Genomic DNA, 25,851 nt, shown 5'->3' on the forward strand with positions numbered 1-25,851 from the left:
ACTGGTCTTCATACCAAAGCTCGAAGAAAGGATAAAGTTTCTCCGTGAATTTATTCCCCGTGAAGGTGTGGAGATGGGACTTGGTGTCCGCGTCGTAAAATGAAACTGTCCCGGACTCGTAACTGAGATAAACTCCCACCCTCCCGGGGATGGGACGGGCGGGGAGACGGGATGGAGGGGATGGAGGGGAGGTGAGTGCAGCAAACACGTCAAACAACCGCCCGATGCTCCAGACTCCAGTCTCCGGGGTCAGTGTGACCGGTCTCTTCCTCTCCACAGACTCTGCGGCGACTCCCAGACCCCAGCCCTCACTCCCCGCCACCTCCACCTCCCAGTAATGTCTCCCCGATGTGAATCCCTCCGATCCCAGCACACACGCCCTGTCTGTAAACCTCTTCCCGGTGTCAAGTCAAGTCAAGTCAAGTCAATTTATTTGTATAGCACATTTAAAAACAACCCACGTTGACCAAAGTGCTGCACATCTGACTAGGAAAAAAAAAAGAAACATACAGTGGCAGGCAGCCAAAAACAACGGCGCGGCCATCTTAAACAAAATGTTAATTCAATCACCTACAGTCCAACAATAAAACCACTAAACAGGCACCCAAATTACCCAACCCCAAAAAACCCCCCAAAACACAGTCCAACAATAGAAGCATTAAATAGGCATTCAAATCACACACCCCAAAACCCCCAAAAACACAGTCCAACAATAAAAGCATCAAACAGGCACTCAAACCACCCAACCCCAAAAACACACAAAAAAGAAACATCCATCACAGAAACATTCATCACAGTGAGTCTCCTCCAGTCCTCTCTCTCCTCACTGTGATGGAAGGCCACAATGTCTTTCCCTTCTCCTGCTGTCCTCTCCCGCAGTCAGGTTGTTGTGGTTGCAGGCCGCACCGGATGGTCCACAGCGGGCCAAGCCCAAGGCGCGTCGCGTCGCAGCCGCTCCCGCAGCCTCCGAAGACGGCCGGCTCCGCCGATGATAAGTCCGATCCGGGGCGGGCGAACACGCTGCTGCTGCCGCTGTTGCTGCACGTCGGGGCGGTCGTGGCTCCCGACATTGAAGTCCCCGCCCAGCAGAGAAATATCCCGCGGCCTATCTTAGGCCGCGCCGGACGGTGAAATGTCCGTGACCCAAGCCCCGCGATCCAGGGTGGGCGAACACGCTGCCGCTGCCGGAGACTCCTCCGGGTCCGGGTCCATCTCACCCTCTTCCGATCCTCAGCCACCTCGAGCCACGGACCCGCTGTTTCCACATCCAGGGTGACGGAGACTGGGGGGAGAAGCAGAGAATCAGAGAGTCCCCGGGGGTCGGGGGGAGACTCGGGCAGCGCGGCCCCGGGACCGGGGGAGAGGCCGCTCGGCCTCAGGCACAGGCGGGCGGACAACTGAAACCCTGCCCGGGGTTTCACCCAAAACCACATCGGGTGGACAACAGACATCTTTACCGGCGTTTTTAACCGGGTTGTAGAGGGAAAATCCCGCGGGTTATCGGGAATGGGAGGGAGCGGTGCATGCGGACGGGGAAAACAAATGCGGAAAGTGAAAATGAACGAGAAATTGCGGGTGGGGATGGAGAAATAAGGCGGGCAGTCAAATATCTTGCCAGTAGATGGCGAGGGAGAGGCAGATCGGAAGATGAGGAGACTGGTGTGAGGGGTAATTAGAGGTGATTAAAGAGGAGGTAGAGATGTGGGGTGGAGTTGCGGTGATCACACTGAACGAGAGTGGACTGGACGGGCGAGGCAATCTGCTACTGGTTACTTGCTTTATTTATTGGAGGGTGGATTTAATGCGTCTGTGCAACCAAGAACACTCTGGTCTCGTTGTGAACCAATATATGAACTTCACTGAGGGACTTGACAATGTTCCGCATGTAAGGCTGGTCCAGAAAGCGAAGGCAGGTGGGATCCAAGACGAGTTGGTAAAATGGACCCGTAATTGGTTTGGTGGTTGGAGGTAGAAGGTGTGATTACTAAGTTTGTGGAGAACGGGTATTGTTGTGGACAGCAAGGAAGTCTGTCAAAGTCTGCAGCAGGATATAGGCTAGATCACCGATACTTTATTGTCATGAAGTAGGTGGTGGAATCAGATGTCATCACGACATTTCAGAGGCATTGCAATTTAGCCATCGAGGTGTAAAATAACACGGTTCTAATGCTAGCAAATGGGATTTGTTTGGCCGGGACAAAAGATGGAGATGGGCACGATGGGCTGAAGGGCCTGTCCCTGTAATGTACAACCATGGCACTCTGGCTCCAAGAGTACTGAAAGACCAAGTCATCTCAGCCACCAATGCAGGGAATTCCTAAGGATCCCCAGACTTTGCGTGCAGCAATGACTCCTTATCTCTGTCCCAAATGGTCCAGCCCACATTCTGAGAGGGTGGCTGCTGGCTTCAGACCCCTCAGACATGGGAGACATCCTCCCTACACCCAGCCCACTGAACAGTCAGATCTCCTCAAATACAACTGAACTCTCGAGTGCACAGGCCGAGTCTACTCAATCTCACCCGCACAACACATATCATTACAGAAACAAGTATTGTCTATCGTTGCTGCATTCCCTCTGTGCAAAGCTTATCTTTGTTTAAGTAGGAAAAAAATAAGACAGGAAGAAAGTAGATACGGGAGTAGGCGCTGCCCCTCAGGCACATCCTCTGTTCAATGTGATCATGGCTGATCTAAGCTGGCTCCAATTCCTCTTCAGTGTGACTTCACCATAACCCTCAGTTTAATGATCTTCCCAATATCCAACTATTTTCCCTTCACATATATCCAAAAATCTGGCCTGTCGCCATTAATTAGGTCACACAATTCCAGATATTTACTGCTATGCTGGAGAAACAACTTCAACCCTCTGCGTGGTACGCGGGCTGGATGTTTGGATCTGAGCGAATACAGGGCGAGTTACACAATGGAGCAGAGCCGTGGCCTGAAGTCAGAAGACAGCGGGTTGGTGGAGGGATGCACACTGGAGTCTCTCAAAAGGTGTGCCACAGACCTTGATGCTCTGTCCATTGTTGGTCGTTATTTATATGGGCGCTTTGTATGAGTATGTGGGTGGCATGGTTAGTAGTTTTGTGGAGGACATTAACATTGATGGCGTCATGGACAGGGAAGAAGGTTATCTGAGATGAAGAGTGATCTTAATTAGCGGGTGTAATGGGCTGAAGAATGGAAGACGGAATTTTCTGAAGTCTAAAGATTGAGGGCATCAATTTAAGGTGAGATGGTAAAATTGGGAAAGGCAGTGAAGGTCAATGTTTTCAGACGGTGAATGGTCGAGAGATAGAACGAGATGCCAGAGGCGGAGGCGGGTACAATTACTGCGTAATGCTTACATTTGTGGTGTAAACAATAAGAAGAATGGAAACTGAACATGTTTTACCTCGTTGAATGACACAGGTTTCTCTCCACAACGTGTTCAACACAAAGTGGTTATGAATCTTTTCAATCGGCAAGGCCCTGTCTGTCACTGACAATGTATTAACCTCATCACGAACCCTGCAAATATTTAACAGCTGGTTAGAATTTGACCTTCAACAATTTCGGAGCTGTTCTACGAAAACATCACCGTTTCAATCAAGAGTGTATCCTACCTCCTTTTCCGACCAGCTGCCTCCTGAAAGAAACAAAACACAAATCTGAATAACTGGGCCAGAATATCTGCATCCCAACAACCGAAATGGCAAGCAAATTGACACAAGATTCGTATTTACCAACTCTTATTGCGGCAGGCACACATAAAGAGGATACAGTATTTCTGTAGGGACAAAGAACACACGGAACGCACATGGAAATTATGCCATAATTGAGAGGGGGCATGTTACGGGGAAGAATGCGAAGATGGTGGGGTGTTATCTGAAGAAGATGGCAGGGAATGAAGGGGTGGAATGATTTAAGATTATCTGTGGATTTAAATGGGTGGGGCGAATAATAGTATTCCTACTTTTAGGGAGAACAAAATTCAAAGATGAAATATGGGATGGCCTTTAATAAATCCCATTAGTAATGCAGCAAAGGGAACGTGGAACTCAATCGCACAAAAGTGGCTGAAGCCATTACTGGAGATACATTGAAGGGGAAGCTGGATAAGCACAAGAGTTTTCCCCCTGTTTGCCCCATTCCCTTCAGGTCCAATTCATGGATGACAGATGACAAACGATGATGTGTGTGCCACATTCTAGATTTCAATGCTAACCCCCACAATGTGGCCATGGCTAATCTTGCCCAGGACAGAACTCCCCCTTTTCCCCCATTCCCCTCATGTTCATTTCCTGGAAGTTTCAACAACAAAAAAAGTCTCTCCTCCTGGTTCAAATACTGCCAACAGTTTAAATCCCCAAATGTCTCTGGGTTAGAGAATTCCAGAGATTCACTGCCCTCTGTCCAGTCGTGGACCTTGGAGACAATGGTAAAACGACTGTTCATCCTTTTAAACTGCAAGGAATATCGATCCAACCTCGATAAGGACAGCTGATGAGACCAGCCTCTCATCCTGCAATGATCCCGATGATTCACTTTTGTGTTGCCTCCATTACTGTAACATCATTTCATGGTTAACGTCATGAAATCTCTGCAAGGTGCTCATGATGTAGGTCGGATAATTGTGACAACCTCCTCGACAAGATTCTACGAGTGTATTACCAGCAAAAGAATAACCGGCGGAGAACATTCCCCTTTAAGAGCAGAAGGATAACTAGGGATAGGACAGGTCCAATTAAGTGCTGTTGAGGAGGTCAGATTCCAATGTGCATCCCAGACTAAAATCATTAGACTGCCTTCACGGGGATGCTCTAACGCCACAAACTCCTTTTCCTCTAATGCTGACCATACAAAAGACTTTCCCCTTGGTCTTATGATCCCTGCAGATTTTCCTTCTTTTCGGGGAAATATTACACGTTCACTAACTCAGTGACAAGGTCACAGCGACTCTTTCTCAAGGAGTTTGCAGGCCGTGTTGAGATCACACAGTTTAATCAGGAGGTCCTTTCATTTGGGAAGAACAGCAGCACGGTGCTGGAACAGACGGAACATTGACCCAGCTCTGAATTACGGGTGAATGATGCATTAATTTCAGAAATGTCACCCACCATGTTGTGACTGTGCAGTTTCACTTCGCCTAACAGCAGGGTAACCCCTCACCTTCAGAAATATCCCGTTGTCTTTTTGATCCATCTGTTTCTGCAACATTGAGAGTTCCTTTTGGATGGAATTTAAATTCGCTTGAATCTCTTGAAGACTTTTCTCCATTGTGCGTCGAATCTTCTCCTCTTCTTCCCGGATATCCGCCAGCACGCGCCGCTCTTTCTCAGTGAGAATCTGGTGCAGGTCAGCAAAATGGGATGTCATCTGTGACTGAAGGTCGTGTGACTGTTCCTGTGAAAGGGAAGGTGACGATCAATATGTAATACTACTCTATTGTGTTTCCTAACGATATGGGAGGGGGTAGTTGGTAAATCACCCTTGTGGCATGGAGCACAATAATAATCTATTTGGCCCACCATGTCCATGCTGCCCTTTGTAGACATCTACGATAGTCCCATTCACTTGGGTTTAATCCGTGTGTTTAATTACCGTGGCAATTCAAAAGCTTGTCTTAATGCTTATTCCATTTCGCCTGCCCGTTCATTCCCACTCATTCGCCCACCGCCCACTTTCACGAGCATAACATGCAGTTGCCATCTGGTCATCTAACCCATCTGACTTTGGGATGTGATATGAATCCCTCGCTGTCACAGGGAGAATGCATGAATAACACGGACAGCACCGAGATCAGACTAGAACCATGTCACCAGAAGAAGGAGACACCAGCAAATCGTAGAGTCACATAGGTGACTGTGTGGAAACAAGTCAATAGACAATAGGTGCAGGAGGAGGCCATTCGGCCCTTCGAGCCAGCACCACCATTCAATGTGATCATGGCTGATCATTCTCAATCAGTACCCCATTCCTGCCTTCTCCCCCATACCCCCTGACTCCGCTATCCTTAAGAGCTCTATCTAGCTCTCTCTTGAATGCATTCAGAGAATTGGCCTCCGCTGCCTTCTGAGGCAGAGAATTCCACAGATTCACAACTCTCTGACTGAAAAAGTTTTTCCTCATCTCAGTTCTAAATGGCCTACCCCTTATTCTTAAACTGTGGCTCCTTGTTCTGGACTCCCCCAACATTGGGAACATGTTTCCTGCCTCTAACGTGTCCAACCCCTTAATAATCTTATACGTTTTGATAAGATCTCCTCTCATCCATCTAAATTCCAGTGTATACAAGCCTAGTCGCTCCAGTCTTTCAACATATGACAGTCCCTCCATTCCGGGAATTAACCTAGTAAACCTACGCTGCACGCCCTCAATAGCAGTCCAACTTGCCCAAGGTGACTCACCTACTCTGGTTCCACCTGCCCGCTTTTGGCCCCAGTCATTCTAAACCTTTCTAATCCATATCGCGGTCCAAATCTATATATTACTAAACCTCTCATCTTGTATATATACATATTTGTACCCGAAATTGAGCCAAAACAGTACCCGATCGCACAACAATAAGGCACATCTTACTCACCATTGCCGTCCGGTTCAAATGTTTGTTATATTTTAAAAGTTATTCACTTTTTAAACTTAAATATCACTTTTTAAACTTTAATAAATGCCTTTTCCACTCTCCCTGCGCGTCAGCCGCCCCTGCGCAGTAATACCTCCGTGTCCGATGTCACAATGGGAAGCTCGGGTCCGCGCCTGCGCAGTTGGGGCCCGTTGATGTTAAGGGGGTCGGAGTGGGTGAGTTGGGGGGGGGAGGGGGGAGCGGGAGAGGGGACGATGCTACACAAATGCAGGAGATGTTTTGACCCAACGGGTCCACAGCAGCTTGTGTATTGTATATGTTGTTATACCTGACTCAACCACCTCCTCTGGCAGTCTGTCCCATACCCCCACCATATGCTGTGTGAAAAATATTCGTAGTAAATCTTTCCCCTCACACATTAAGCATATGTCCCCTGGTTATTGATTCTGCTAGTAGGGATAAAAGGGGAAAGTTGACACGAGTGGAATTGGGCCATTCGGCTGATCAAGTCTACACCGCCGCTCATTCATGGTCTAATCCCATATTCCTGCCTTCACCCCATAACAATTGACACCGTTCCAATAGGTAATTTGTCTCTCTCTGCCTCAAAAATATCCGCTGGCCTCTACAGCCCGCCACGCAGTGAGTTACACAGATTAACTCCCCTCTTCCTCACTGCCTTCTCTGCCTCAGAAGGCAGTGGATGCCAATTCTCCGAATGCATTCAAGAGAGAGCTAGATAGAGCTCTTAAGGATAGTGGAGTCAGGGGGTATGGGGAGAAGGCAGGAACGGGGTACTGATTGAGAATGATCAGCCATACGAAGGGGAAATCATGCTTGACAAATCTACTGGAATTTTTTGAGGATGTAACTAGGAAAATTGACAGGGGAGAGTCAGTGGATGTGGTGTACCTCGACTTTCAGAAAGCCTTCGACAAGGTCCCACATAGGAGATTAGTGGGCAAAATTAGAGCACATGGTATTGGGGGTAGGGTACTGACATGGATAGAAAATTGGTTGACAGACAGAAAGCAAAGAGTGGGGATAAACGGGCCCCTTTCGGAATGGCAGGCAGTGACCAGTGGGGTACCGCAAGGTTCGGTGCTGGGACCCCAGCTATTTACGATATACATTAATGACTTATATGAAGGCATTAAAAGTACCATTAGCAAATTTGCAGAAGATACTAAACTGGGGGGTAGTGTGAAATGTGAGGAAGATGCAATAATGCTGCAGGGTGACTTGGACAGGTTGTGTGAGTGGGCGGGTACATGGCAGAAGCAGTTTAATGTAGATAAGTGTGAGGTTATTCACTTTGGAAGTAAGAATAGAAAGGCAGATTATTATCTGAATGGTGTCAAGTTAGGTAGAGGGGATGTTCAACGAGATCTGGGTGTCCTAGTGCATCAGTCACTGAAAGGAAGCATGCAGGTACAGCAGGCAGTGAAGAAAGCCAATGGAATGTTGGCCTTCATAACAAGAGGAGTTGAGTATAGGAGCAAAGAGGTCCTTCTACAGTTGTACCGGGCACTGGTGAGACCGCACCTGGAGTACTGTGTGCAGTTTTGGTCTCCAAATTTGAGGAAGGATATTCTTGCTATTGAGGGCGTGCAGCGTAGGTTCACTAGGTTAATTACCGGAATGGCGGGACTGTCGTATGTTGAAAGTCTGGAACAATTAGGCTTGTATACACTGGAATATAGAAGGATGAGGGGGGATCTTATTGAAACATATAAGATAATTAGGGGATTGGACACATTAGAGGCAGGAAACATGTTCCCAATGTTGCGGGAGTCCAGAACAAGGGGCCACAGTTTAAGAATAAGGGGTAGGCAATTTAGAATGGAGATGAGGAAGAACTTTTTCAGTCAGTGAGTGGTGAAGGTGTGGAATTCTCTGCCTCAGAAGGCAGTGGAGGCCAGTTCGTTGGATGCTTTCAAGAGAGAGCTGGATAGAGCTCTTAAGGATAGCGGAGTGAGGGGATATGGGGAGAAGGCATGAAAGGGGTACTGATTGAGAGTGATCAGCCATGATCGCATTGAATGGTGGTGCTGGCTCGAAGGGCTGAATGGCCTACTCCTGCACCTATTGTCTATTGTCTATCAATTGAATAGTGGTGCTGGCTCGAAGGGGCCGAATTGCCTACTCCTGCATCTATTATCTATTTTCTATATTGTCTGACTAAAGAAGTTCCTCCTCACCTCCTTTATGAAAGAGCGCACTTTAGTGCAGTGGCAATGATCTCTGGGCCTGGACTGTCCCACCAGTCGAAACATCCTTTCCACATCCACTCCATCTCAGTGCCTTCCCACCCAGTGTCTCTCCATAGCCCCAACCCTCGACTCCTGAACTGCAGAGAGGTGCCCTCACGTGACACACACATCACGTTGACGAAAACTGCACAAGATGTGGTAATCGAAATTGGAAAACCTCACCAGAACTCCAGAAATCTTCTCTTGCTGTTGCTGCTCCATTTGCTGCATCTCTGATTTCTTTTTTGTGAGAGATTCGAAGGATGATTTCACCTGATTCTGGCATTGGGTGTGAGATCAGAGAAGAAATTTGTTAGCCAATAAAGAAGAGATCACACAATGATGCGATCAAAATCGGTTTGCTTTTACCTTGTAGATTCCAACAGCTTCTTCTATCGGTAAGAAGCTGTGAGTCTTGTGTTCCATCGCATCTCGACAGATCACACAGATCAGTTTCTTATCAGTCTCACAAAACAGCTTCAGTTCTTCCTGATGTTTCTCGCAGAGAAGTTTACTTTCCTTCTCTGTCCAATTCAGGCTCAGTGCTCGAGCTTTCTCAGCCAGTCTCGCCAAGGCCCGACTAACCCTGAGGGTGCGGTCTGCAAACTGCTCTCTACATTCCGGGCAGGAGTTTCTCTCCTCCCTGTCCCAACTCTGTGTGATACAGGGGCGGCAGAAGTTGTGCCCACACTCCAGTGACACCGGATCGGTGAAGAAATCGAGGCAGATGGGACAAACTGCCTCCTCGGTCCAACTCTCGACCTGGTCTTTCGCAGCCATTGTAACTCCGCCTCTTCCTGGTTCAGTGTTTTCCACTGCGCGCGCTGCCGTCTCGGGCAATGACGTTATTTGGCTGCAAATGTTCAGTGTGAAGGTGTCCTGGCCACTTCCAACTAATCACTCGAGGGAGGGGTCACTTCGACATTAAACCGGCCTGAATATAAATTAGATGAAAGCGGAGAGATTGTCCTGGGATTGTCCAAGGCAGGGCAGAAGTCAAGTCAAGTCAATTTTATTTGTATAGCACATTTAAAAACAACCCACGTTGACCAAAGTGCTGTACATCAGTCCAGGTACTAAGAAAAGAACGTACAATGGCACACAAACATAACAGCCCATACATAAACAGTTCACAGCGCCCCCTCAGAGGGCCTCAAACGCTAGGGAGTAAAACTAGGTTTTGAGCCTGGACTTAAAGGAGTCGATGGAGGGGGCAGTTCTGATGGGGAGAGGTATGCTGTTCCACAGTCTCGGAGCTGCAACCGCAAAGGCGCGGTCACCGCTGAGCTTAAGCCTAGACCGCGGGATAGTGAGTAGCCCCAAGTCGGCCGACCTGAGAGACCTGGAGTTAGAGTGGTGGGTTAGAAGATTTTTGATAGGGGGGGGGGGGGGGGCAAGCCCGTTTAGGGCTTTGTATGTGAATAGGAGGAGCTTGAAGTTGATTCTGTACTGTACTGGGAGCCAGTGGGGAGAGGCCAGAATCGGGGTGATGTGGTCCCTTTTACGGGTACAGGAACAATAGACAATAGACAATAGACAATAGGTGCAGGAGTAGGCCATTCAGCCCTTCGAGCCAGCATCGCCATTCAATGCGATCATGGCTGATCACTCTCAATCAGTACCCCGTTCCTGCCTTCTCCCCATACCCCCTAACTCCGCTATCCTTAAGAGCTCTATCCAGCTCTCTCTTGAAAGCATCCAACGAACTGGCCTCCAGTGCCTTCTGAGGCAGAGAATTCCACACCTTCACCACCCTCTGACTGAAAAAGTTCTTCCTCATCTCCGTTCTAAATGGCCTACCCCTTATTCTTAAACTGTGGCCCCTTGTTCTGGACTCCCCCAACATTGGGAACATGTTATCTGCCTCTAATGTGTCCAATCCCCTAATTATTTTATATGTTTCAATAAGATCCCCCCTCATCCTTCTAAATTCCAGTGTATACAAGCCCAATCACTCCAGCCTTTCAACATACGACAGTCCCGCCATTCCGGGAATTAACCTAGTGAACCTATGCTGCACGCCCTCCATAGCAAGAATATCCTTCCTCAAATTTGGAGACCAAAACTGCACACAGTACTCCAGGTGCGGTCTCACCAGGGCCCGGTACAACTGTAGAAGGACCTCTTTGCTCCTATACTCAACTCCTCTTGTTACGAAGGCCAACATTCCTTTGGCTTTCTTCACTGCCTGCTGTACCTGCATGCTTCCTTTCATTGACTGATGCACTAGGACACCCAGATCTCGTTGAACTCCCCCTCCTCCTAACTTGACACCATTCAGATAATAATCTGCCTTTCTATTCTTGCTTCCAAAGTGAATAACCTCACACTTATCTACATTAAACTGCATCTGCCATGTATCCGCCCACTCACACAACCTGTCCAAGTCACCCTGCAGCCTTATTGCATCTTCCTCACAATTCACACTACCCCCCAACTTAGTATCATCTGCAAATTTGCTAATGGTACTTTTAATCCCTTCGTCTAAGTCATTAATGTATATCGTAAATAGCTGGGGTCCCAGCACCGAACCTTGCGGTACCCCACTGGTCACTGCCTGCCATTCCGAAAGGGACCCATTTATCCCCACTCTTTGCTTTCTGTCTGTCAACCAATTTTCTATCCATGTCAGTACCCTACCCCCAATACCATGTGCCCTAATTTTGCCCACTAATCTCCTATGTGGGACCTTGTCGAAGGCTTTCTGAAAGTCGAGGTACACCACATCCACTGACTCTCCCTTGTCAATTTTCCTAGTTACATCCTCAAAAAATTCCAGTAGATTTGTCAAGCATGATTTCCCCTTCGTAAATCCATGCTGACTCGGAATGATCCCGTTACTGCTATCCAAATGCTCAGCAATTTCATATCATATCATATATCTACAGCCGGAAACAGGCCTTTTCGGCCCTCCAAGTCCGTGCCGCCCAGTGATCCCCGTACATTAACACTATCCTACACCCACTAGGGACAATTTTTACATTTACCCAGCCAATTAACCTACATACCTGTACGTCTTTGGAGTGTGGGAGGAAACCGAAGATCTCGGAGAAAACCCACGCAGGTCACGGGGAGAACGTACAAACTCCTTACAGTGCAGCACCCGTAGTCAGGATCGAACCTGTGTCTCCGGCGCTGCATTCGCTGTAAAGCAGCAACTCTACCGCTGCGCTACCGTCTTTTATAATTGACTCCAGCATCTTCCCCACCACTGATGTCAGACTAACTGGTCTATAATTACCCGTTTTCTCTCTCCCTCCTTTCTTAAAAAGTGGGATAACATTTGCTATCCTCCAATCCACAGGAACTGATCCTGAATCTATAGAACATTGAAAAATGATCTCCAATGCTTCCACTATTTCTAGAGCCACCTCCTTAAGTACTCTGGGATGCAGACCATCAGGCCCTGGGGATTTATCAGCCTTCAGTCCCATCAGTCTACCCAAAACCATTTCCTGCCTAATGTGGATTTCCTTTAGTTCCTCCATCACCCTAGGTTCTCCGGCCCCTAGAACATTTGGGAGATTGTGTGTATCCTCCGCAGTGAAGACAGATCCAAAGTAACGGTTTAACTCGTCTGCCATTTCTTTGTTCCCCATAATAAATTCCCCTGCTTCTGTCTTCGAGGGACCCACATTTGCCTTGACTATTTTTTTCCTCTTCACATACCTAAAAAAACTTTTGCTATCCTCCTTTATATTATTGGCTAGCTTACCCTCGCACCTCATCTTTTCTCCCCGTATTGCCTTTTTAGTTAACTTTTGTTGCTCTTTAAAAGAGTCCCAGGGACAGGGACCAGCGCTCAGGAGGTGTAACTGAGGGCAGTGGAACCCGCCGCCCGCATCTGCGTTCACAGCCCGGGATCAGGATGGAAGTCAACACATTTTCATCCACATCAGTACACTCGTCTCTCACGCTCCACTCTTCAGGTCCATCTATATTTGGAGAAACCGTGCATCATTTCATATAAGGATGGCCAGTGTGGACCAATGTGTTCAGCTTTGTTCACTCTGCTGTATGAAGAATGTGGATACATTGGAAAGGGTGTAGATATACTTATGAGGACGTTGCCAGGGCCTGAGGGCCTCACTGTAGGGAGAGATTGGGCAGACCTTATTCCTTGGAGGATGAGGGGTGATTTTATAGAGGTGTGTGAGATCGTGACGGGAATAATCCCGGTTTTGGACATGGTTATTAACTGACGGGCCGCAATCCCACAGGAACTGGTGAACTGCTGAGAGCGGCGCGGTCACTCTGCAAACCAGCGGGACAGACCGGCTTCCGTCTTTCTTTCTCTCTTTCTTACTTTCGTCCTTCCCTAAACTCAAATTAACACATTTACCATGCGGGAGATCGTGCACATACAAGCCGGCCAATGTGGCAACCAGATCGGAGCCAAGGTAATTATTGTATCCGAGGCTTCTATTGTTGTAATTTTTTTTAATCCCCGGAGAAAGACGGAATCCGGACTGCATATTAGGCTACTAAATTACATATTAGGCAACTAAATTTAAGGCAGCTCTTCGTCTCCAAGAAGCCCTTCTTGCTTAAGTCCATACTACGCCACCTCCAGTTTAAATTCCATTTGGAATATTTTGGAGGACAATAGACAATAGACAATAGGTGCAGGAGTAGGCCATTCAGCCCTTCGAGCCAGCACCGCCATTCAATGCGATCATGGCTGATCACTCTCAATCAGTACCCCGTTCCTGCCTTCTCCCCATACCCCCTCACTCCGCTATCCTTAAGAGCTCTATCCAGCTCTCTCTTGAAAGCATCCAACGAACTGGCCTCCACTGCCTTCTGAGGCAGAGAATTCCACACCTTTACCACTCTCTGACTGAAAAAGTTCTTCCTCATCTCCGTTCTAAATGGCCTACCCCTTATTCTTAAATTGTGGCCCCTTGTTCTGGACTCCCCCAACATTGGGAACATGTTTCCTGCCTCTAATGTGTCCAATCCCCTAATTATCTTATATAGGACCAAGAAACAAGAACTCGAGGCATCAACTAGAGGTTGGAGTGCGGTGGCGAGGCACCGATTTAATTATCGAACGAGGAATCCAGTGGCACAATCCAGGGACACAATGTAAATTATTTTTCCGCACCTTAAATACAGTTAATCGCCTCGAATACTTGAAAAAAATAAACTGTCTGAAAAACGATGAGCGCAACACTCTTATTTTGTTAAAGATCCAACTCGGTCAAAGTGGTTGAAGATCAAATGTCCTTGGAAATGGCCGAGCGATCTACTCAGAGGGCAATTAGTGATATGAAATAAATGCTGTTCGTGCCGCGACATCTACGTCCTGAGAAATTGACCACCGACTTACATTAATTCCTTAATAAGAAGGTTAAGTTTTGTTTATTAAGAACAGCATTGTATTAACTCACGAAGCTGATGAAAAACAATGCAAATAATAGCACAATGTATTACTCAAGTTATAGAAACATAGAAACATAGAAAATAGGTGCAGGAGTAGGCCATTCGGCCCTTCGAGCCTGCTGTCTCTTCTGTTCATTTCACTCGTCATACCGGAGTGTGTTTCAGTCACCGCCACTCCTCCCACGTCGATGCCGGCCTCCAGCATCGGAATCTGTTCATTCTCGCAGCCCCAGATCCACTTTCCCCGCGGGTAACGGGTTAATATATCGGCCGATACCGCAGTACCTGGTTTTACCTCTGTCTTCTGTGGCAGAGAATTCCACAAATAGCGGAGTCAGGGGGTATGGGGAGAAGGCAGGAACGGGGTACTGATTGGGAATGATCAGCCATGATCACATTGAATGGCGGTGCTGGCTCGAAGGGCCGAATGGCCTCCTCCTGCACCTATTGTCTATTGTCTATTGAATTGACTGGACATTCTTTTTAAAATCACAACAGCAGGAATGCCATGCAAAGTACTACAAGCCTCTGGCGCCACACAGACAGAACGTGCATATGGTTCTGGGGACAGAGAACCAGGTTTGAAAGCACCAGCAATGTTCACGAAAATCATGCCCCAACTGAGAGGAAGCATCTTACAGGAAAGACTGAGCAGGTCTGGAGAATATGTCAGGGAGGATGGGATGATGCCGGAATGCGAGATTAGCCATTTATTAAAAGAGGTGGGGGTGTAGAAATAGTAGTTATGGGAAGTCCAAATCTCGAAGATGAAATTTAACATAGATCCCAGAGTAAATCCAGTAAATATAATGTCAGGCTAAACCATGATTGTAACAATATCGAGAGCAGGGCAGACACAAGTGGACAGAGGACACAAGACTCAGGAGTGGGTCAAAACTCAAAGAGCTTTTATTAAAATCCTGGTCGAGAAAACAGGCCGCAGATTCGAAATCCGCAAATGCAAAGGCGGAGGAATCGAGGTCGAGCGTTTAGGAAAAAAAGGTCGAAAACACGAGTGAAGCGAACAAGAGCACAAGTCAGTGCACGAGAAACTCCTAGACTGCACAACGATAGAGACAAACATCAGAAATTAAACGGGGAACTCAATTGGTAGCACAAATTACAGTGATACACAGATGGAAATAAACATAACTAGACCAAGTGGGGGACAAACGTCTCCTGTATTGGTGCAGCACCCTCCCCTCCCTCCCCCTTCACCACTCCCCTCCGTCCCTCCCCCTCCTCCTTCCTCTCCTTTCCCTCCCCCCCTCCCCCCACTCCATCCCTCTCAACCCCCCTTATCCCCCCTGCCTCCACACCCCTTCCTCCCTCCCTCCCCCTCCCTCCCTAGGAGATAGATTTAAACTTTAAAATGTGAATAACTAAAAATATAACACCGATTTCAATAAACAATAGACAATAGGTGCAGGAGGAGGCCATTCGGCACTTCGAGCCAGCACCGCCATTCAATGTGATCATGGCTGATAATTCTCAATCAGTACCCCGTTCCTGCCTTCTCCCCATACCCCCTGACTCCACTATCCTTAAGAGCTCTATCTAGCTCTCTCTTGAATGCATTCAGAGAATTGGCCTCCACTGCCGTCTGAGGCAGAGAATTCCACAGATTCACAACTCTCTGACCGAAAAAGTTTTTCCTCATCTCAGTTCTAAATGGCCTACCCCTTATTCTTAAACTGTGGCCCCTTGTTCTGGACTCCCCCAACATTGGGAACATGTTTCCTGCCTCTAACGTGTCCAACCCCTTAATAATCTTATACGTTTCGATAAGATCTCCTCTCATCCTTCTAAATTCCAGTGTATACAAGCCTAGTCGCTCCAGTCTTTCAGCATATGACAGTCCCGCCATTCTGGGAATTAACCTAGTAAACCTACGCTGCACGTCCTCAATAGCAAAAATATCCTTCCTCAAATTTGGAGACCAAAACTGCTTCCATTAACACCAAAATGGACGGCGGTGTGTAAGGTGGGCCTAAAATTGTCGCGCTATCGTGTACTGTTTTGGCTGTAGTTCAGGAACAAACAAACAAACAAACGAGAGTTTTAGCAAAGAGATGAACACAAAAGAAGACACCGACTACACCGCCCTCAAGCGGTCAGAAGTGGAAGCAGCAGGCACCGTGACAAATATCTGGGAATACTTTCAGAGAAAGCGGGATAAACACACTTGGAATTCGGGGCATTGTGGCAATTAGATGAGAGGGATGTTTAGTCGAACAGAAGATTTGACAGAAGGTGATGGGCCGAATGGCCTGTCAATGATTAGAATGGGATGTCATTCGACGTTGAGCGCATATAGACAAAACAAACAGAGCAAATACCCCCACGGTGAGCACCCACTGCTGATATGAACTGGATACAGATGATAATTCTGCTGTGTGTAACATTTCAATGTTAATGCCCACAATGTGGTCGTGGCTGATCCAGCTCTGGTCTGAACTCTTCCTCTTTGCCATATTCCCTAAGTCTTCGGTTTCCCTGAATTTTTGGGAAAAAAATGTCTCGCACTAGTTTAAGTACCTCCAACATGTGAAACCTCCCAAAGTCTCTGAGTTGGAGATTTCCAGAAATTCGTTGACCTCTGTCCGGTCGTGGACTTAAGGGTCTGGTTTTGGACCACTCTTCATTCATCTAAACTCCAAAGAATACAAATACAAGAAGGGCCTCGACCCGAAACATCACCCATCCCTTCTATCCAGAGATGCTGCTTAGCCCGCCGAGTTACTCCAGCATTTTAGTGACTATTTACGTTTTTACCTTCGCCTGACAAGACAATACCTTGATCCCAGGAATTGGGAACGTGCGTGCTGCCTTCAATGCTATCACATACGTTCTTAGTTAGCACAATGCTGGAGTATCCCACATTCCCTCCTGTCCCTCTCTCCCCTCCCCTCCATTAGTCGCCCTACCAGTTCCACTGTTTGCATCCTTATATCCTTCTCGTTAGCACTCCTTTCCCAGCCAACAATGGGCCATTATGAGCTCTACCCTTCCTGAGGTCATTCTGATATGTTATGGTCTTTTCTTCTCTAATATCTACATTCCAGCCCTTTAACAAAAATGGTCAAAGCGCCATTTTCTCTTTTGCTCATCTTTTGTGATTCGAGCACAAGAACGCATAGACAAGCCCGCCTTCCATTCATCAGACGGTCTCTTTCCATTTCAATAATGATCTCGTGTTTGGTTTATATTTACTGAAGTGCATAATTTTACACTTTCCGACATTGAAAATATACTTGCATGCTCGCTGAAAATGTCATATGCTATTCCTATGTCACAATGATTTCCTGATAACGTGCCGCATATTTTGCCCCTTTCCTCTGCTCATGAACATAAGTTGCAAATAGCCCAGAATTGAATATTCCTGTGAGAGTGAAGGGCAAGGCTGGAAGGATGAGGGAACCACAAAGGGAGCGAGGCACTGGTCGGGCAAAGGCTGCTATCATCAAGCTATTTGTTTAGGAGTATAAAAACCTGCAGGAGCAAATTAAAAGGAAAATCAGTGGAACAAAACAGAGTCACGAGTCACGACAAACAAGAGAATCCCCAGAGATACGACAAGCATATTAATAGCAAAATAATAACTCGGGGGAGAATGGCTCCCTCTGATGCCAACAACTAGAGAGAGAATAAGTGTGTAGGAAAGAACTGCAGATGCTGGTTTAAATCGAAGGTAGACACAAAACGCTGAAGCAACTCAATGGAATTTAGTTTTTTCTTGAATCTCTTGAAGATTTTTCTCCAGGGTATTTAGAATCTTCTCTTCCTCTAAGACAGGACGGAAAGGGACAGGGCCCATTAATTCCCACTCGTTTGCCCTCCACTCACATTCACAGTGATAATTTATAGTTCACGATTCACTATCCAACCAGCGTGTTTTGGGGAGGTGGAAGGGCTCCACAGGGTCAACACGCAACACAAGTAAAACACCCGAGGTCAAGTTCGAAGTAGGTCACCAGAACACGCCAGAGACCAGGGTGGTTGAATCTGTGGAGTTCATTGCCACCGAAGGCTGTGGAGGCCAGGTTAATGGATATCTTTTAAGTCAGAGATAAATAGATTTTTGATGAGTTTACGTGGAGAAGGCAGGAGAATGGGGATCAGGGGAAAGGATGGCGAATGGCGAAGACGATGGCCCGAATGGCCTAATTCTGCTCCTATCACTTATGAAATTGTGAATTGTGTCCTATTTGTCCATGCCGACCAAGGTGCACCATCTCTGCCAGATCCACCAGCCTGAATTTGGCCCAGTTTGCTCCAAACCCATGTCCGGCCAAATGTCTTGCATGTTGTTATCGTATTTATTTAAACTACCTACTCTGGCAATTTCTTCCACATACCGATAACACTCTGTTGAAAATACTGCCGACTAGTTTCCCTGAAATCCTTCCACTCTCACTATAAAACGATGTCCTAACAAACAATCAACAATGAAAATAACTGCAGATGCTGGTACAAATCGAAGGTATTTATTCACATGGAGTTACACCAGCATTTTGTGAATAAATACCTTCGATTTGTACCAGCATCTGCAGTTATTTTCTTACACTAGAGAGATAAATGTCAATGAATGAAAGATATGCACAAAAGTAACGATGATAAAGGAAACAGGCCATTGTTGACTGTTTGTTGGGTGAAAACGAGAAGCTGGTGCGACTTGGGTAAAGAAGGGATTGAGAAAGAGGGAATGCCGGGGCTACCTGAAGTTAGAAAAATCAATATATTGTTACCACTGGGCTGTCGGCTGTAAACACGATGCGTTGCCCCCTGGAACCCGCCGCCCGCATCTCGGTTCACAGACAGGGCTCAGGGTGGATGGAGACCTCCCTCCGGCCTCATTTTAGGCCACAACAATGCAATGGCCACTGGTGCGCCAGTCTTTAGGTCAATCTATAATCGGAGGCACGGCGTATCGTTTGATAAAGGATGTTATGGGATGCTCTGCCATTTATCCCAGTATTTTAAGCAAGATGCGTTGCTCCAGTCTTACCATGGACCCCAAACGCTTCGTCCCCGAAACCATCCCCGTAAATATCTGCATCCTCCAGAAGATCCATTTCTATTCCTTATATTTGGTGACTAGAAAATGACACATGTTTCTCCATTTGCCACATGCGGACACGGCCGGGGAGACGGGTTAAAGGCCGGGCGAAACACTGGGGACTTCTCCGGCAGACCCTAGTGACTCGGGTGTGACTCGCTTCCACTCCAGTTCAGTTGAGGTGGTTGATTGGGCCAGTTGCAGACGCGCAGTGGAACGCTAATGTCGAGTGGCATCCAGCTTGGTTTGGGAACATTAGTGCCCAGGACCACACAAAATTGCAGGAAGTTGTGGGCGTAACCCAAGTCCATCACACAGACCAAAATCCCACCATTGACTTCACCTGGGCTTCACGCCAACTCGGCAAAGCAACCAACAGAGTCAAAGACTTACCCGAGCCGGTCATTCCGTAGTCCACCTGCTCGGGGCGGGCAGTTTAAGAATAAGGGGTAGGCCATTTAGAACGGAGACGAGGAAAAACCCTTTCAGTCAGAGAGTTGTGAATCTGTGGAATTGACTGCCTCGGAAGGCGGTGGAGGCCAAGTCTCTGAATGCATTCAAGAAAGAGCTAGATCTAGCTCTTAAGGATAGCGGAGTCAGGGGGTATGGGGAGAAGGCAGGAACGGGGTACTGATTGAGGATGATCAGCCATGATCACATTCATCATCATCATCATCATATATATACAGCCGGAAACAGGCCTTTTCGGCCCTCCAAGTCCGTGCCGCCCAGTGATCTCCGTACATTAACACTATCCTACACCCACTAGGGACAATTTTTTTACATTTACCCAGCCAATTAACCTACATACCTGTACGTCTTTGGAGTGTGGGAGGAAACCGAAGATCTCGGAGAAAACCCACGCAGGTCACGGGGAGAACGTACAAACTCCTTACAGTGCAGCACCCGTAGTCAGGATCGAACCTGAGTCTCCGACGCTGCATTCGCTGTAAAGCAGCAACTCTACCGCTGCGCTACCGTGCCGCCCTTGATTGGTGGTGCTGGCTCGAAGTGCCGAATGGCCTCCTCCTGCCCCTATTGTCTATTGTCTAAAATACAGAAGCTTGAAAGCGCGCACCCCCCAGACTCTGGGACAGCTTCTTCCTCCCTGATGAACAGTCCTTCCATAAGTAAGGATGCAGTCCAATTCCCGTCTATCTAATTGGGGTATATTGGACGTTGCCTTTGAAACCGTTACGCTGCAATGCTGGGAACTATATTCTGCACATTGTATCGTTCCCCCCACTCTATCGCTGGGGTCACTTCAAGCAGCCAATTAACCAAAAACTCCAAAAAACGCGCGCCTGGAGGAAGTAGCAGGAGACCGAGGCACCCGGGGGGAAATCGCGTGATCGTGGGAGAATGAACAACCTCCACACAGGCCGAAACCGGAGGTCAGGATCGAGCCCATGTCGCTGGAGCTGGCAATAGACCATAGACAATAGGTGCAGGAGTAGGCCATTCGGCCCTTCGAGCCAGCACCGCCATTCAATGTGATCATGGCTGATCATTCTCAAACAGTACCCCGTTCTAGCCTTCTCCCCATACCCCCTGACTCCGCTATCCTTAAGAGCTCTATCTTGCTCTCTCGTGAATGCATTCAGAGAAGTGGCCTCCACTGCCTTCTGAGGCAGAGAATTCCAGAGATTCACAACTCTCTGACTGAAAAAGTTTTTCCTCATCTCCGTTCTAAATGTCCTACCCGTTATTCTTAAACTGTGGCCCCTTGTTCTGGACTCCCCCCAACATTGGGAACATGTTTCCTGCCTCTAACGTGTCCAACCCCTTAATAATCTTATACGTTTCGATAAGATCCCCTCTCATCCTTCTAAATTCCAGTGTATACAAGCCTAGTCGCTCCAGTCTTTCAACATATGACAGTCCCGCCATTCCGGGAATTAACCTAGTAAACCTACGCTGCGCGCCCTCAATAGCAAGAATATCCTTCCTCAAATTTGGAGACCAAATTTTGTGGCAGGTGCAACCACTGGAACACTCTGCGAGCCACAGCGGCGCTTGTCTTGGGGGGCAGTGCAGCAAATTTGCCAATTAAATAAGATGCACGACACCCAGGTAAGTCATTCTCCCTTTTTATTCCAGATATGCAACTTTAATCACAGAATTTCCAAATGTCTGCGTGATGCTGTTGATGGCAAGGTTTTTTTTAAAATCGCAGCTATTCCTTACAGTCCTTGTGCAATTAACAATTAATTCGACTTGAATTAATTCTAAATCTATTTTAGACAATAGACAATAGGTGCAGGAGGATGCCATTCGGCCCTTCGAGCCAGCACAGCCATTCAAATGTGATCATGACTGATCATTCTCAATCAGTACCCCGTTCCTGCCTTCTCCCCATACCCCCTGACTCCGCTATCCTTAAGAGCTCTATCTAGCTCTCTCTTGAATGCATTCAGAGAATTGGCCTCCACTGCCTTCTGAGGCAGAGAATTCCACAGATTCACAACTCTCAGACTGAAAAAGTTTTTCCTCATCTCAGTTCTAAATGGCCTACCCCTTATTCTTAAACTGTGGGCACTTGTTCTGGACTCCCCCAACATTGGGAACATGTTTCCTGCCTCTAACGTGTCCAACCCCTTAATAATCTTATACGTTTCGATAAGATCTCCTCTCATCCTCCTTTTTAACCATCGTTTTATACCCAGGTCAGTCTCCTTTTAGGTCTCCGCCCCGCTCCGGACAGTCTTCAGCGCATTCTCTGCACCTTCACGCTGAACAATTGCAGCGGAATTTCCCGTTATACGTGCGCAATGGACACTCGCAGTATTGCAGGGGTTCAGCAACAGAAGGTGACAGGATTTCGAATCAGTGCAGGGAGATAAAATGGCTTCTCAATGTCAGTTCGTGGCGGAGGCACTTTTGTCCCATTTGCCAGGATTTCGTCGCCGATCTGGTTATACTGGAGTGCGGGCACAGCTTCTGCCGATCCTGTACCACACAGAGTTGGGACAGGGAGGGGAGAAACTCCTGCCCGGAATGCAGAGAGGAGTTTGCAGACCGCACGGTTCGGGATAATCGGGCCTTGGCGAGTATCACTGAGAAAGCTCGAACACTGAGCCTGAATTTGGAAGATAAGGAAAGTAAACTTCACTGCGGGCAACATCGGGAAGAACTGAAGCTGTTTTGTGAAACGGACGAGAAACAGGCCTGCCTGGATTGTCGAGACGAGCGGGAACACGAGTCTCACAGCTTGATGCCGATTAAAGAAGCGGTTAAAATCTATAAGGTAAAAGCAAACCGACTGCGATCACTTGCTTGAATGTACAGTTGAAAGTTCACTGTGTAACCCCCTTTCCATCTGATTCCCAGAATCGGGTTAAATCATCCATACAGTCTCTGACAAAAAATAAATCAGCCGTCCAGGAAATGGAAGAGAAACAGGGGCAGAAGATTTCCCAAGTCCGGGTGAGACCTTGTTGGGTGGCATTTCTGATCTTGTTGTGTAGTTTTGTATTTTGGGTAATGCACTGCAACAGTTAGTTTCCCAGTTATTGCAGCTTTAATTACCATGGTTCGACCCTGAGTCCTCTCTGCGCGAAACTGCCATCGCTGTGACCAGGATGGGCACCGCCCTCATCTACATAACACGTCGATTTAATTTGTGTGGGGAAGAAATGCAGATGCTGGTTTAAATCGAAGGTAGACACAAAATGCTAGAGTAACCCAGTCTGAAGAAGGGTCTCGACCCGAAACGGATCAGTCTGAAGAAGGGTCTCGATAGGAAACATCACCCATTCCTTCTCTCCAGAGATGCTGCCTGTCCCGCTGAGTTACTCCAGCATTTTGTGTCTACGTCGATTTAATTGTCTCCTGTAATTAACCCACTGAATGCGGGATCTGGCAATCGGTTGGAGTTAGTGTGAACGTGAGGGCGGATATATTTCATGGAAAAAGATTTCGACAACCCTTACCTTTCATTGTACAGGAACAGTCACAAGGCCTTGAGTCTCACATCACGTCGCAGTTTGCTGAACTGCACCAGTTTCTCGTGATGAATTAATGAAGGGATAGACTTGATGGGCCGAATGGCCTAATTCTGCTCCTCTCACTTATGAGCTTCTGACATTATTCAGCAGAAAATTCACTACACGTTACGACTTTCTTGCACCTCTGAGTTATAGCATAATTTTCAGACATGTATCATACCTCCAACATCGGTTCCATCGCTGTGGTTCCTCCTGCATTGGTTCCATCGCTGTGGCGTTCTCTGCGTGTCAACAGTGGAGGGAGGGAGAAAATGGGAATTTTCAACTCTGTGAAATAACTTGGGTGAAATTGCTGCCCCCTCAGTCAATCTCTGCTTTATTTATTTCAGGAGGAGGCTGGTCGCAAGAGGAGGTAGGACATGATCTTCAGTTAAACTCTACACGGATCTGTAAAGTCACATTAACATGTCGACGAGCAAGTTTTATCGGTTGTTTAATAATTGCAGGGTTAGTGATGATGCCCAGACATTGTCATTGAGGGAGGGTGCCGTGCCGGCTGAAAATTTGAATCTCCCCTTCTGGCTGAATGCAATGTTGAGAGAACCCTTTGTTGCGATTAACCAAGGTAAAACGTGTGGATTACTTTCTTCTTATGTGGATGACATATTGAAATTGTAAAAAGATGCAAAGATCGACCGCAATGATGAAATGAAGGGGAACTAAAGTTTTATACCAGCACCAATCTCACCTGATGGGAAGCTTGACAGTCAAGTGGTCAGCTGGAGATGTCAGAACCCTGAACACATCCAACACAGGAACGCAAAACAACCAAGGCACAGATTGCTAGATGATATAATATATCTTAATCCCATCCGCATCGCAAAATCACGCCACGATACGAGTTTGAATTCTACCAGTTAGCCAGCAAAGACAACTTGACTTAATTAAATCAGAGGTATTGAAAACTGGTAGGAATTTGATGACCAAGATTGTCATAAAACCCACAGGGTTGCATCAGAGAAAGAAATATATGCCACTGATCCTCCTTGTCCTGTCAGTGACGACTGACTTTGGTTAACTCAGGCCTGTCCCCTGCTGGAGTTACAAACTTCATTGTTATTGACTATCCACCACATTGAAGCATGGTATGAATGAGACTAGTCAGACAAACTAGCATAGACCTTAGCCCAGTATTTCGTCTCGGAGGAAAACACCTAGCTACTTGTCCAGTTGAGTTAAATTTGATTTAACCTAACTCATAAGGATTGAAATCTGGTATTAATGTACTGATCAGGATTATTATCACAAATATATGGGCGATCTTAAGGGAGGGAAATCTGTGCCATAAATCTGTCTGACGTTTCCTTGATCTTTGTTACTTTTTTGCATATCTTTCATTCATTGCTCTTTATCTGTCTACATCATCGTCGACAGCTCTCGTTTCCCTTATCCCTAATCAGTCTGAAGAAGGTTCTCGACCCGAAACGTCACCCACTCCTCTCCAGTGATGCAGCCTATCCCGCTAAGTTACTCCAGCTTTTTGTGTCTACTCTGCCTGGCCTGTCAGTGACTGGACTCAGGGTTGCCCCATGTTGGAATCGCGAGGTTCACTGTTATTAACTGTCTATCATATTGAGGCATTGTTTGAATTAGATTCGCCAGGGAAACTGGCATTGACCTGAGGCTAGGCTTTTGTCTCGGTGGAAAACGCTCAGCTACCTGTCCATGCAAAGATCCTCTTACATACATGCACCTGAAAAATTGAGGATTTTGCGCCGAATCTCTCCCCATAACGAAAGTTTACCAACACAAGCAACATCCCAACGAATCTCCTCAGTTCACCCTCCAGCACAAACCCATCCTTCCTTGAGCGTGTCGACCTGCACACAATACACCAAGTGAGGCTGACCAGTATTTTGTAAAGTTGCATCATTGTGTACCAACTCCTATATTTTACACCCCCATCTATGTGCGTAAGCATGTCATGTGCCTTCCGAACTTTATGCAGTCAGTGCAACTTTCAGGGAACTATGGACTCAGAGCCCGGGGCCATTTTGTTTATCAACATTTCTCAATGTCCAGCCACTTCTGGCATACGACAAGAAATATGTGCCACTGGTCCTCCTTGTCCTGTCAGTGACGACTGATTTGGTTGACTCAGGTCTGTCCCCTGCTGGAGATACAAACTTCATTGTTATTAACTACCCACCACATTGAAGCATGGTATGAATGAGACTAGTCAGACAAACTAGCATTCCTTCTCTCCCGAGATGCTGCCTGACCTGCTGAGTTACTCCAGCATTTTGTGAATAAATCCATTTGTACCAGCATCTGCAGTTATTTTCTTAAACTAGCATAGACCTTAGCCCAGTATTTCGTCTCAGAGGAAAGCACCTAGCTACTTGTCCAGTTGAGTTAAATTTGATTTAACCTAACTCATAAGGATTGAAATCTGGTATTAATGTACTGATCAGGATTATTATCAAAATATATGGGCGATCTTCAGAGAGGGAAATCTGTGCCATCAATCTGTCTGACCTTTCCTTGGTTTTCGTTACTTTTTTGCATATCATTCATTCATTGTTCTTTATCTGTCTACATCATCGTCTATAGCTCTCGTTTCCCTTAACCCTGACCA

At 47.0% G+C, this 25,851-nt stretch overlaps 1 protein-coding gene across 1 annotated transcript; it reads right to left on the reverse strand.

Moving 5' to 3' along the window:
- Positions 1–636: 636 nt before the first annotated feature.
- Positions 637–19,012, reverse strand: LOC144602822 (zinc-binding protein A33-like). The gene is made up of 9 exons (XM_078415943.1): positions 18,956–19,012; positions 14,358–14,511; positions 13,026–13,140; positions 9,192–9,402; positions 9,006–9,101; positions 5,157–5,390; positions 3,611–3,633; positions 3,400–3,515; positions 637–1,282 (listed from the first exon to the last, which is right to left on the reverse strand). Exons 1-9 carry the CDS (start codon positions 19,010–19,012, stop codon positions 792–794), a joined length of 1,497 nt encoding a protein of 498 aa, XP_078272069.1. The 3' UTR covers positions 637–791.
- Positions 19,013–25,851: the final 6,839 nt, after the last annotated feature.

This window comes from Rhinoraja longicauda, chromosome 19 (genome assembly GCF_053455715.1).
Source record: "Rhinoraja longicauda isolate Sanriku21f chromosome 19, sRhiLon1.1, whole genome shotgun sequence".
NCBI lineage: Eukaryota > Metazoa > Chordata > Chondrichthyes > Rajiformes > Arhynchobatidae > Rhinoraja > Rhinoraja longicauda.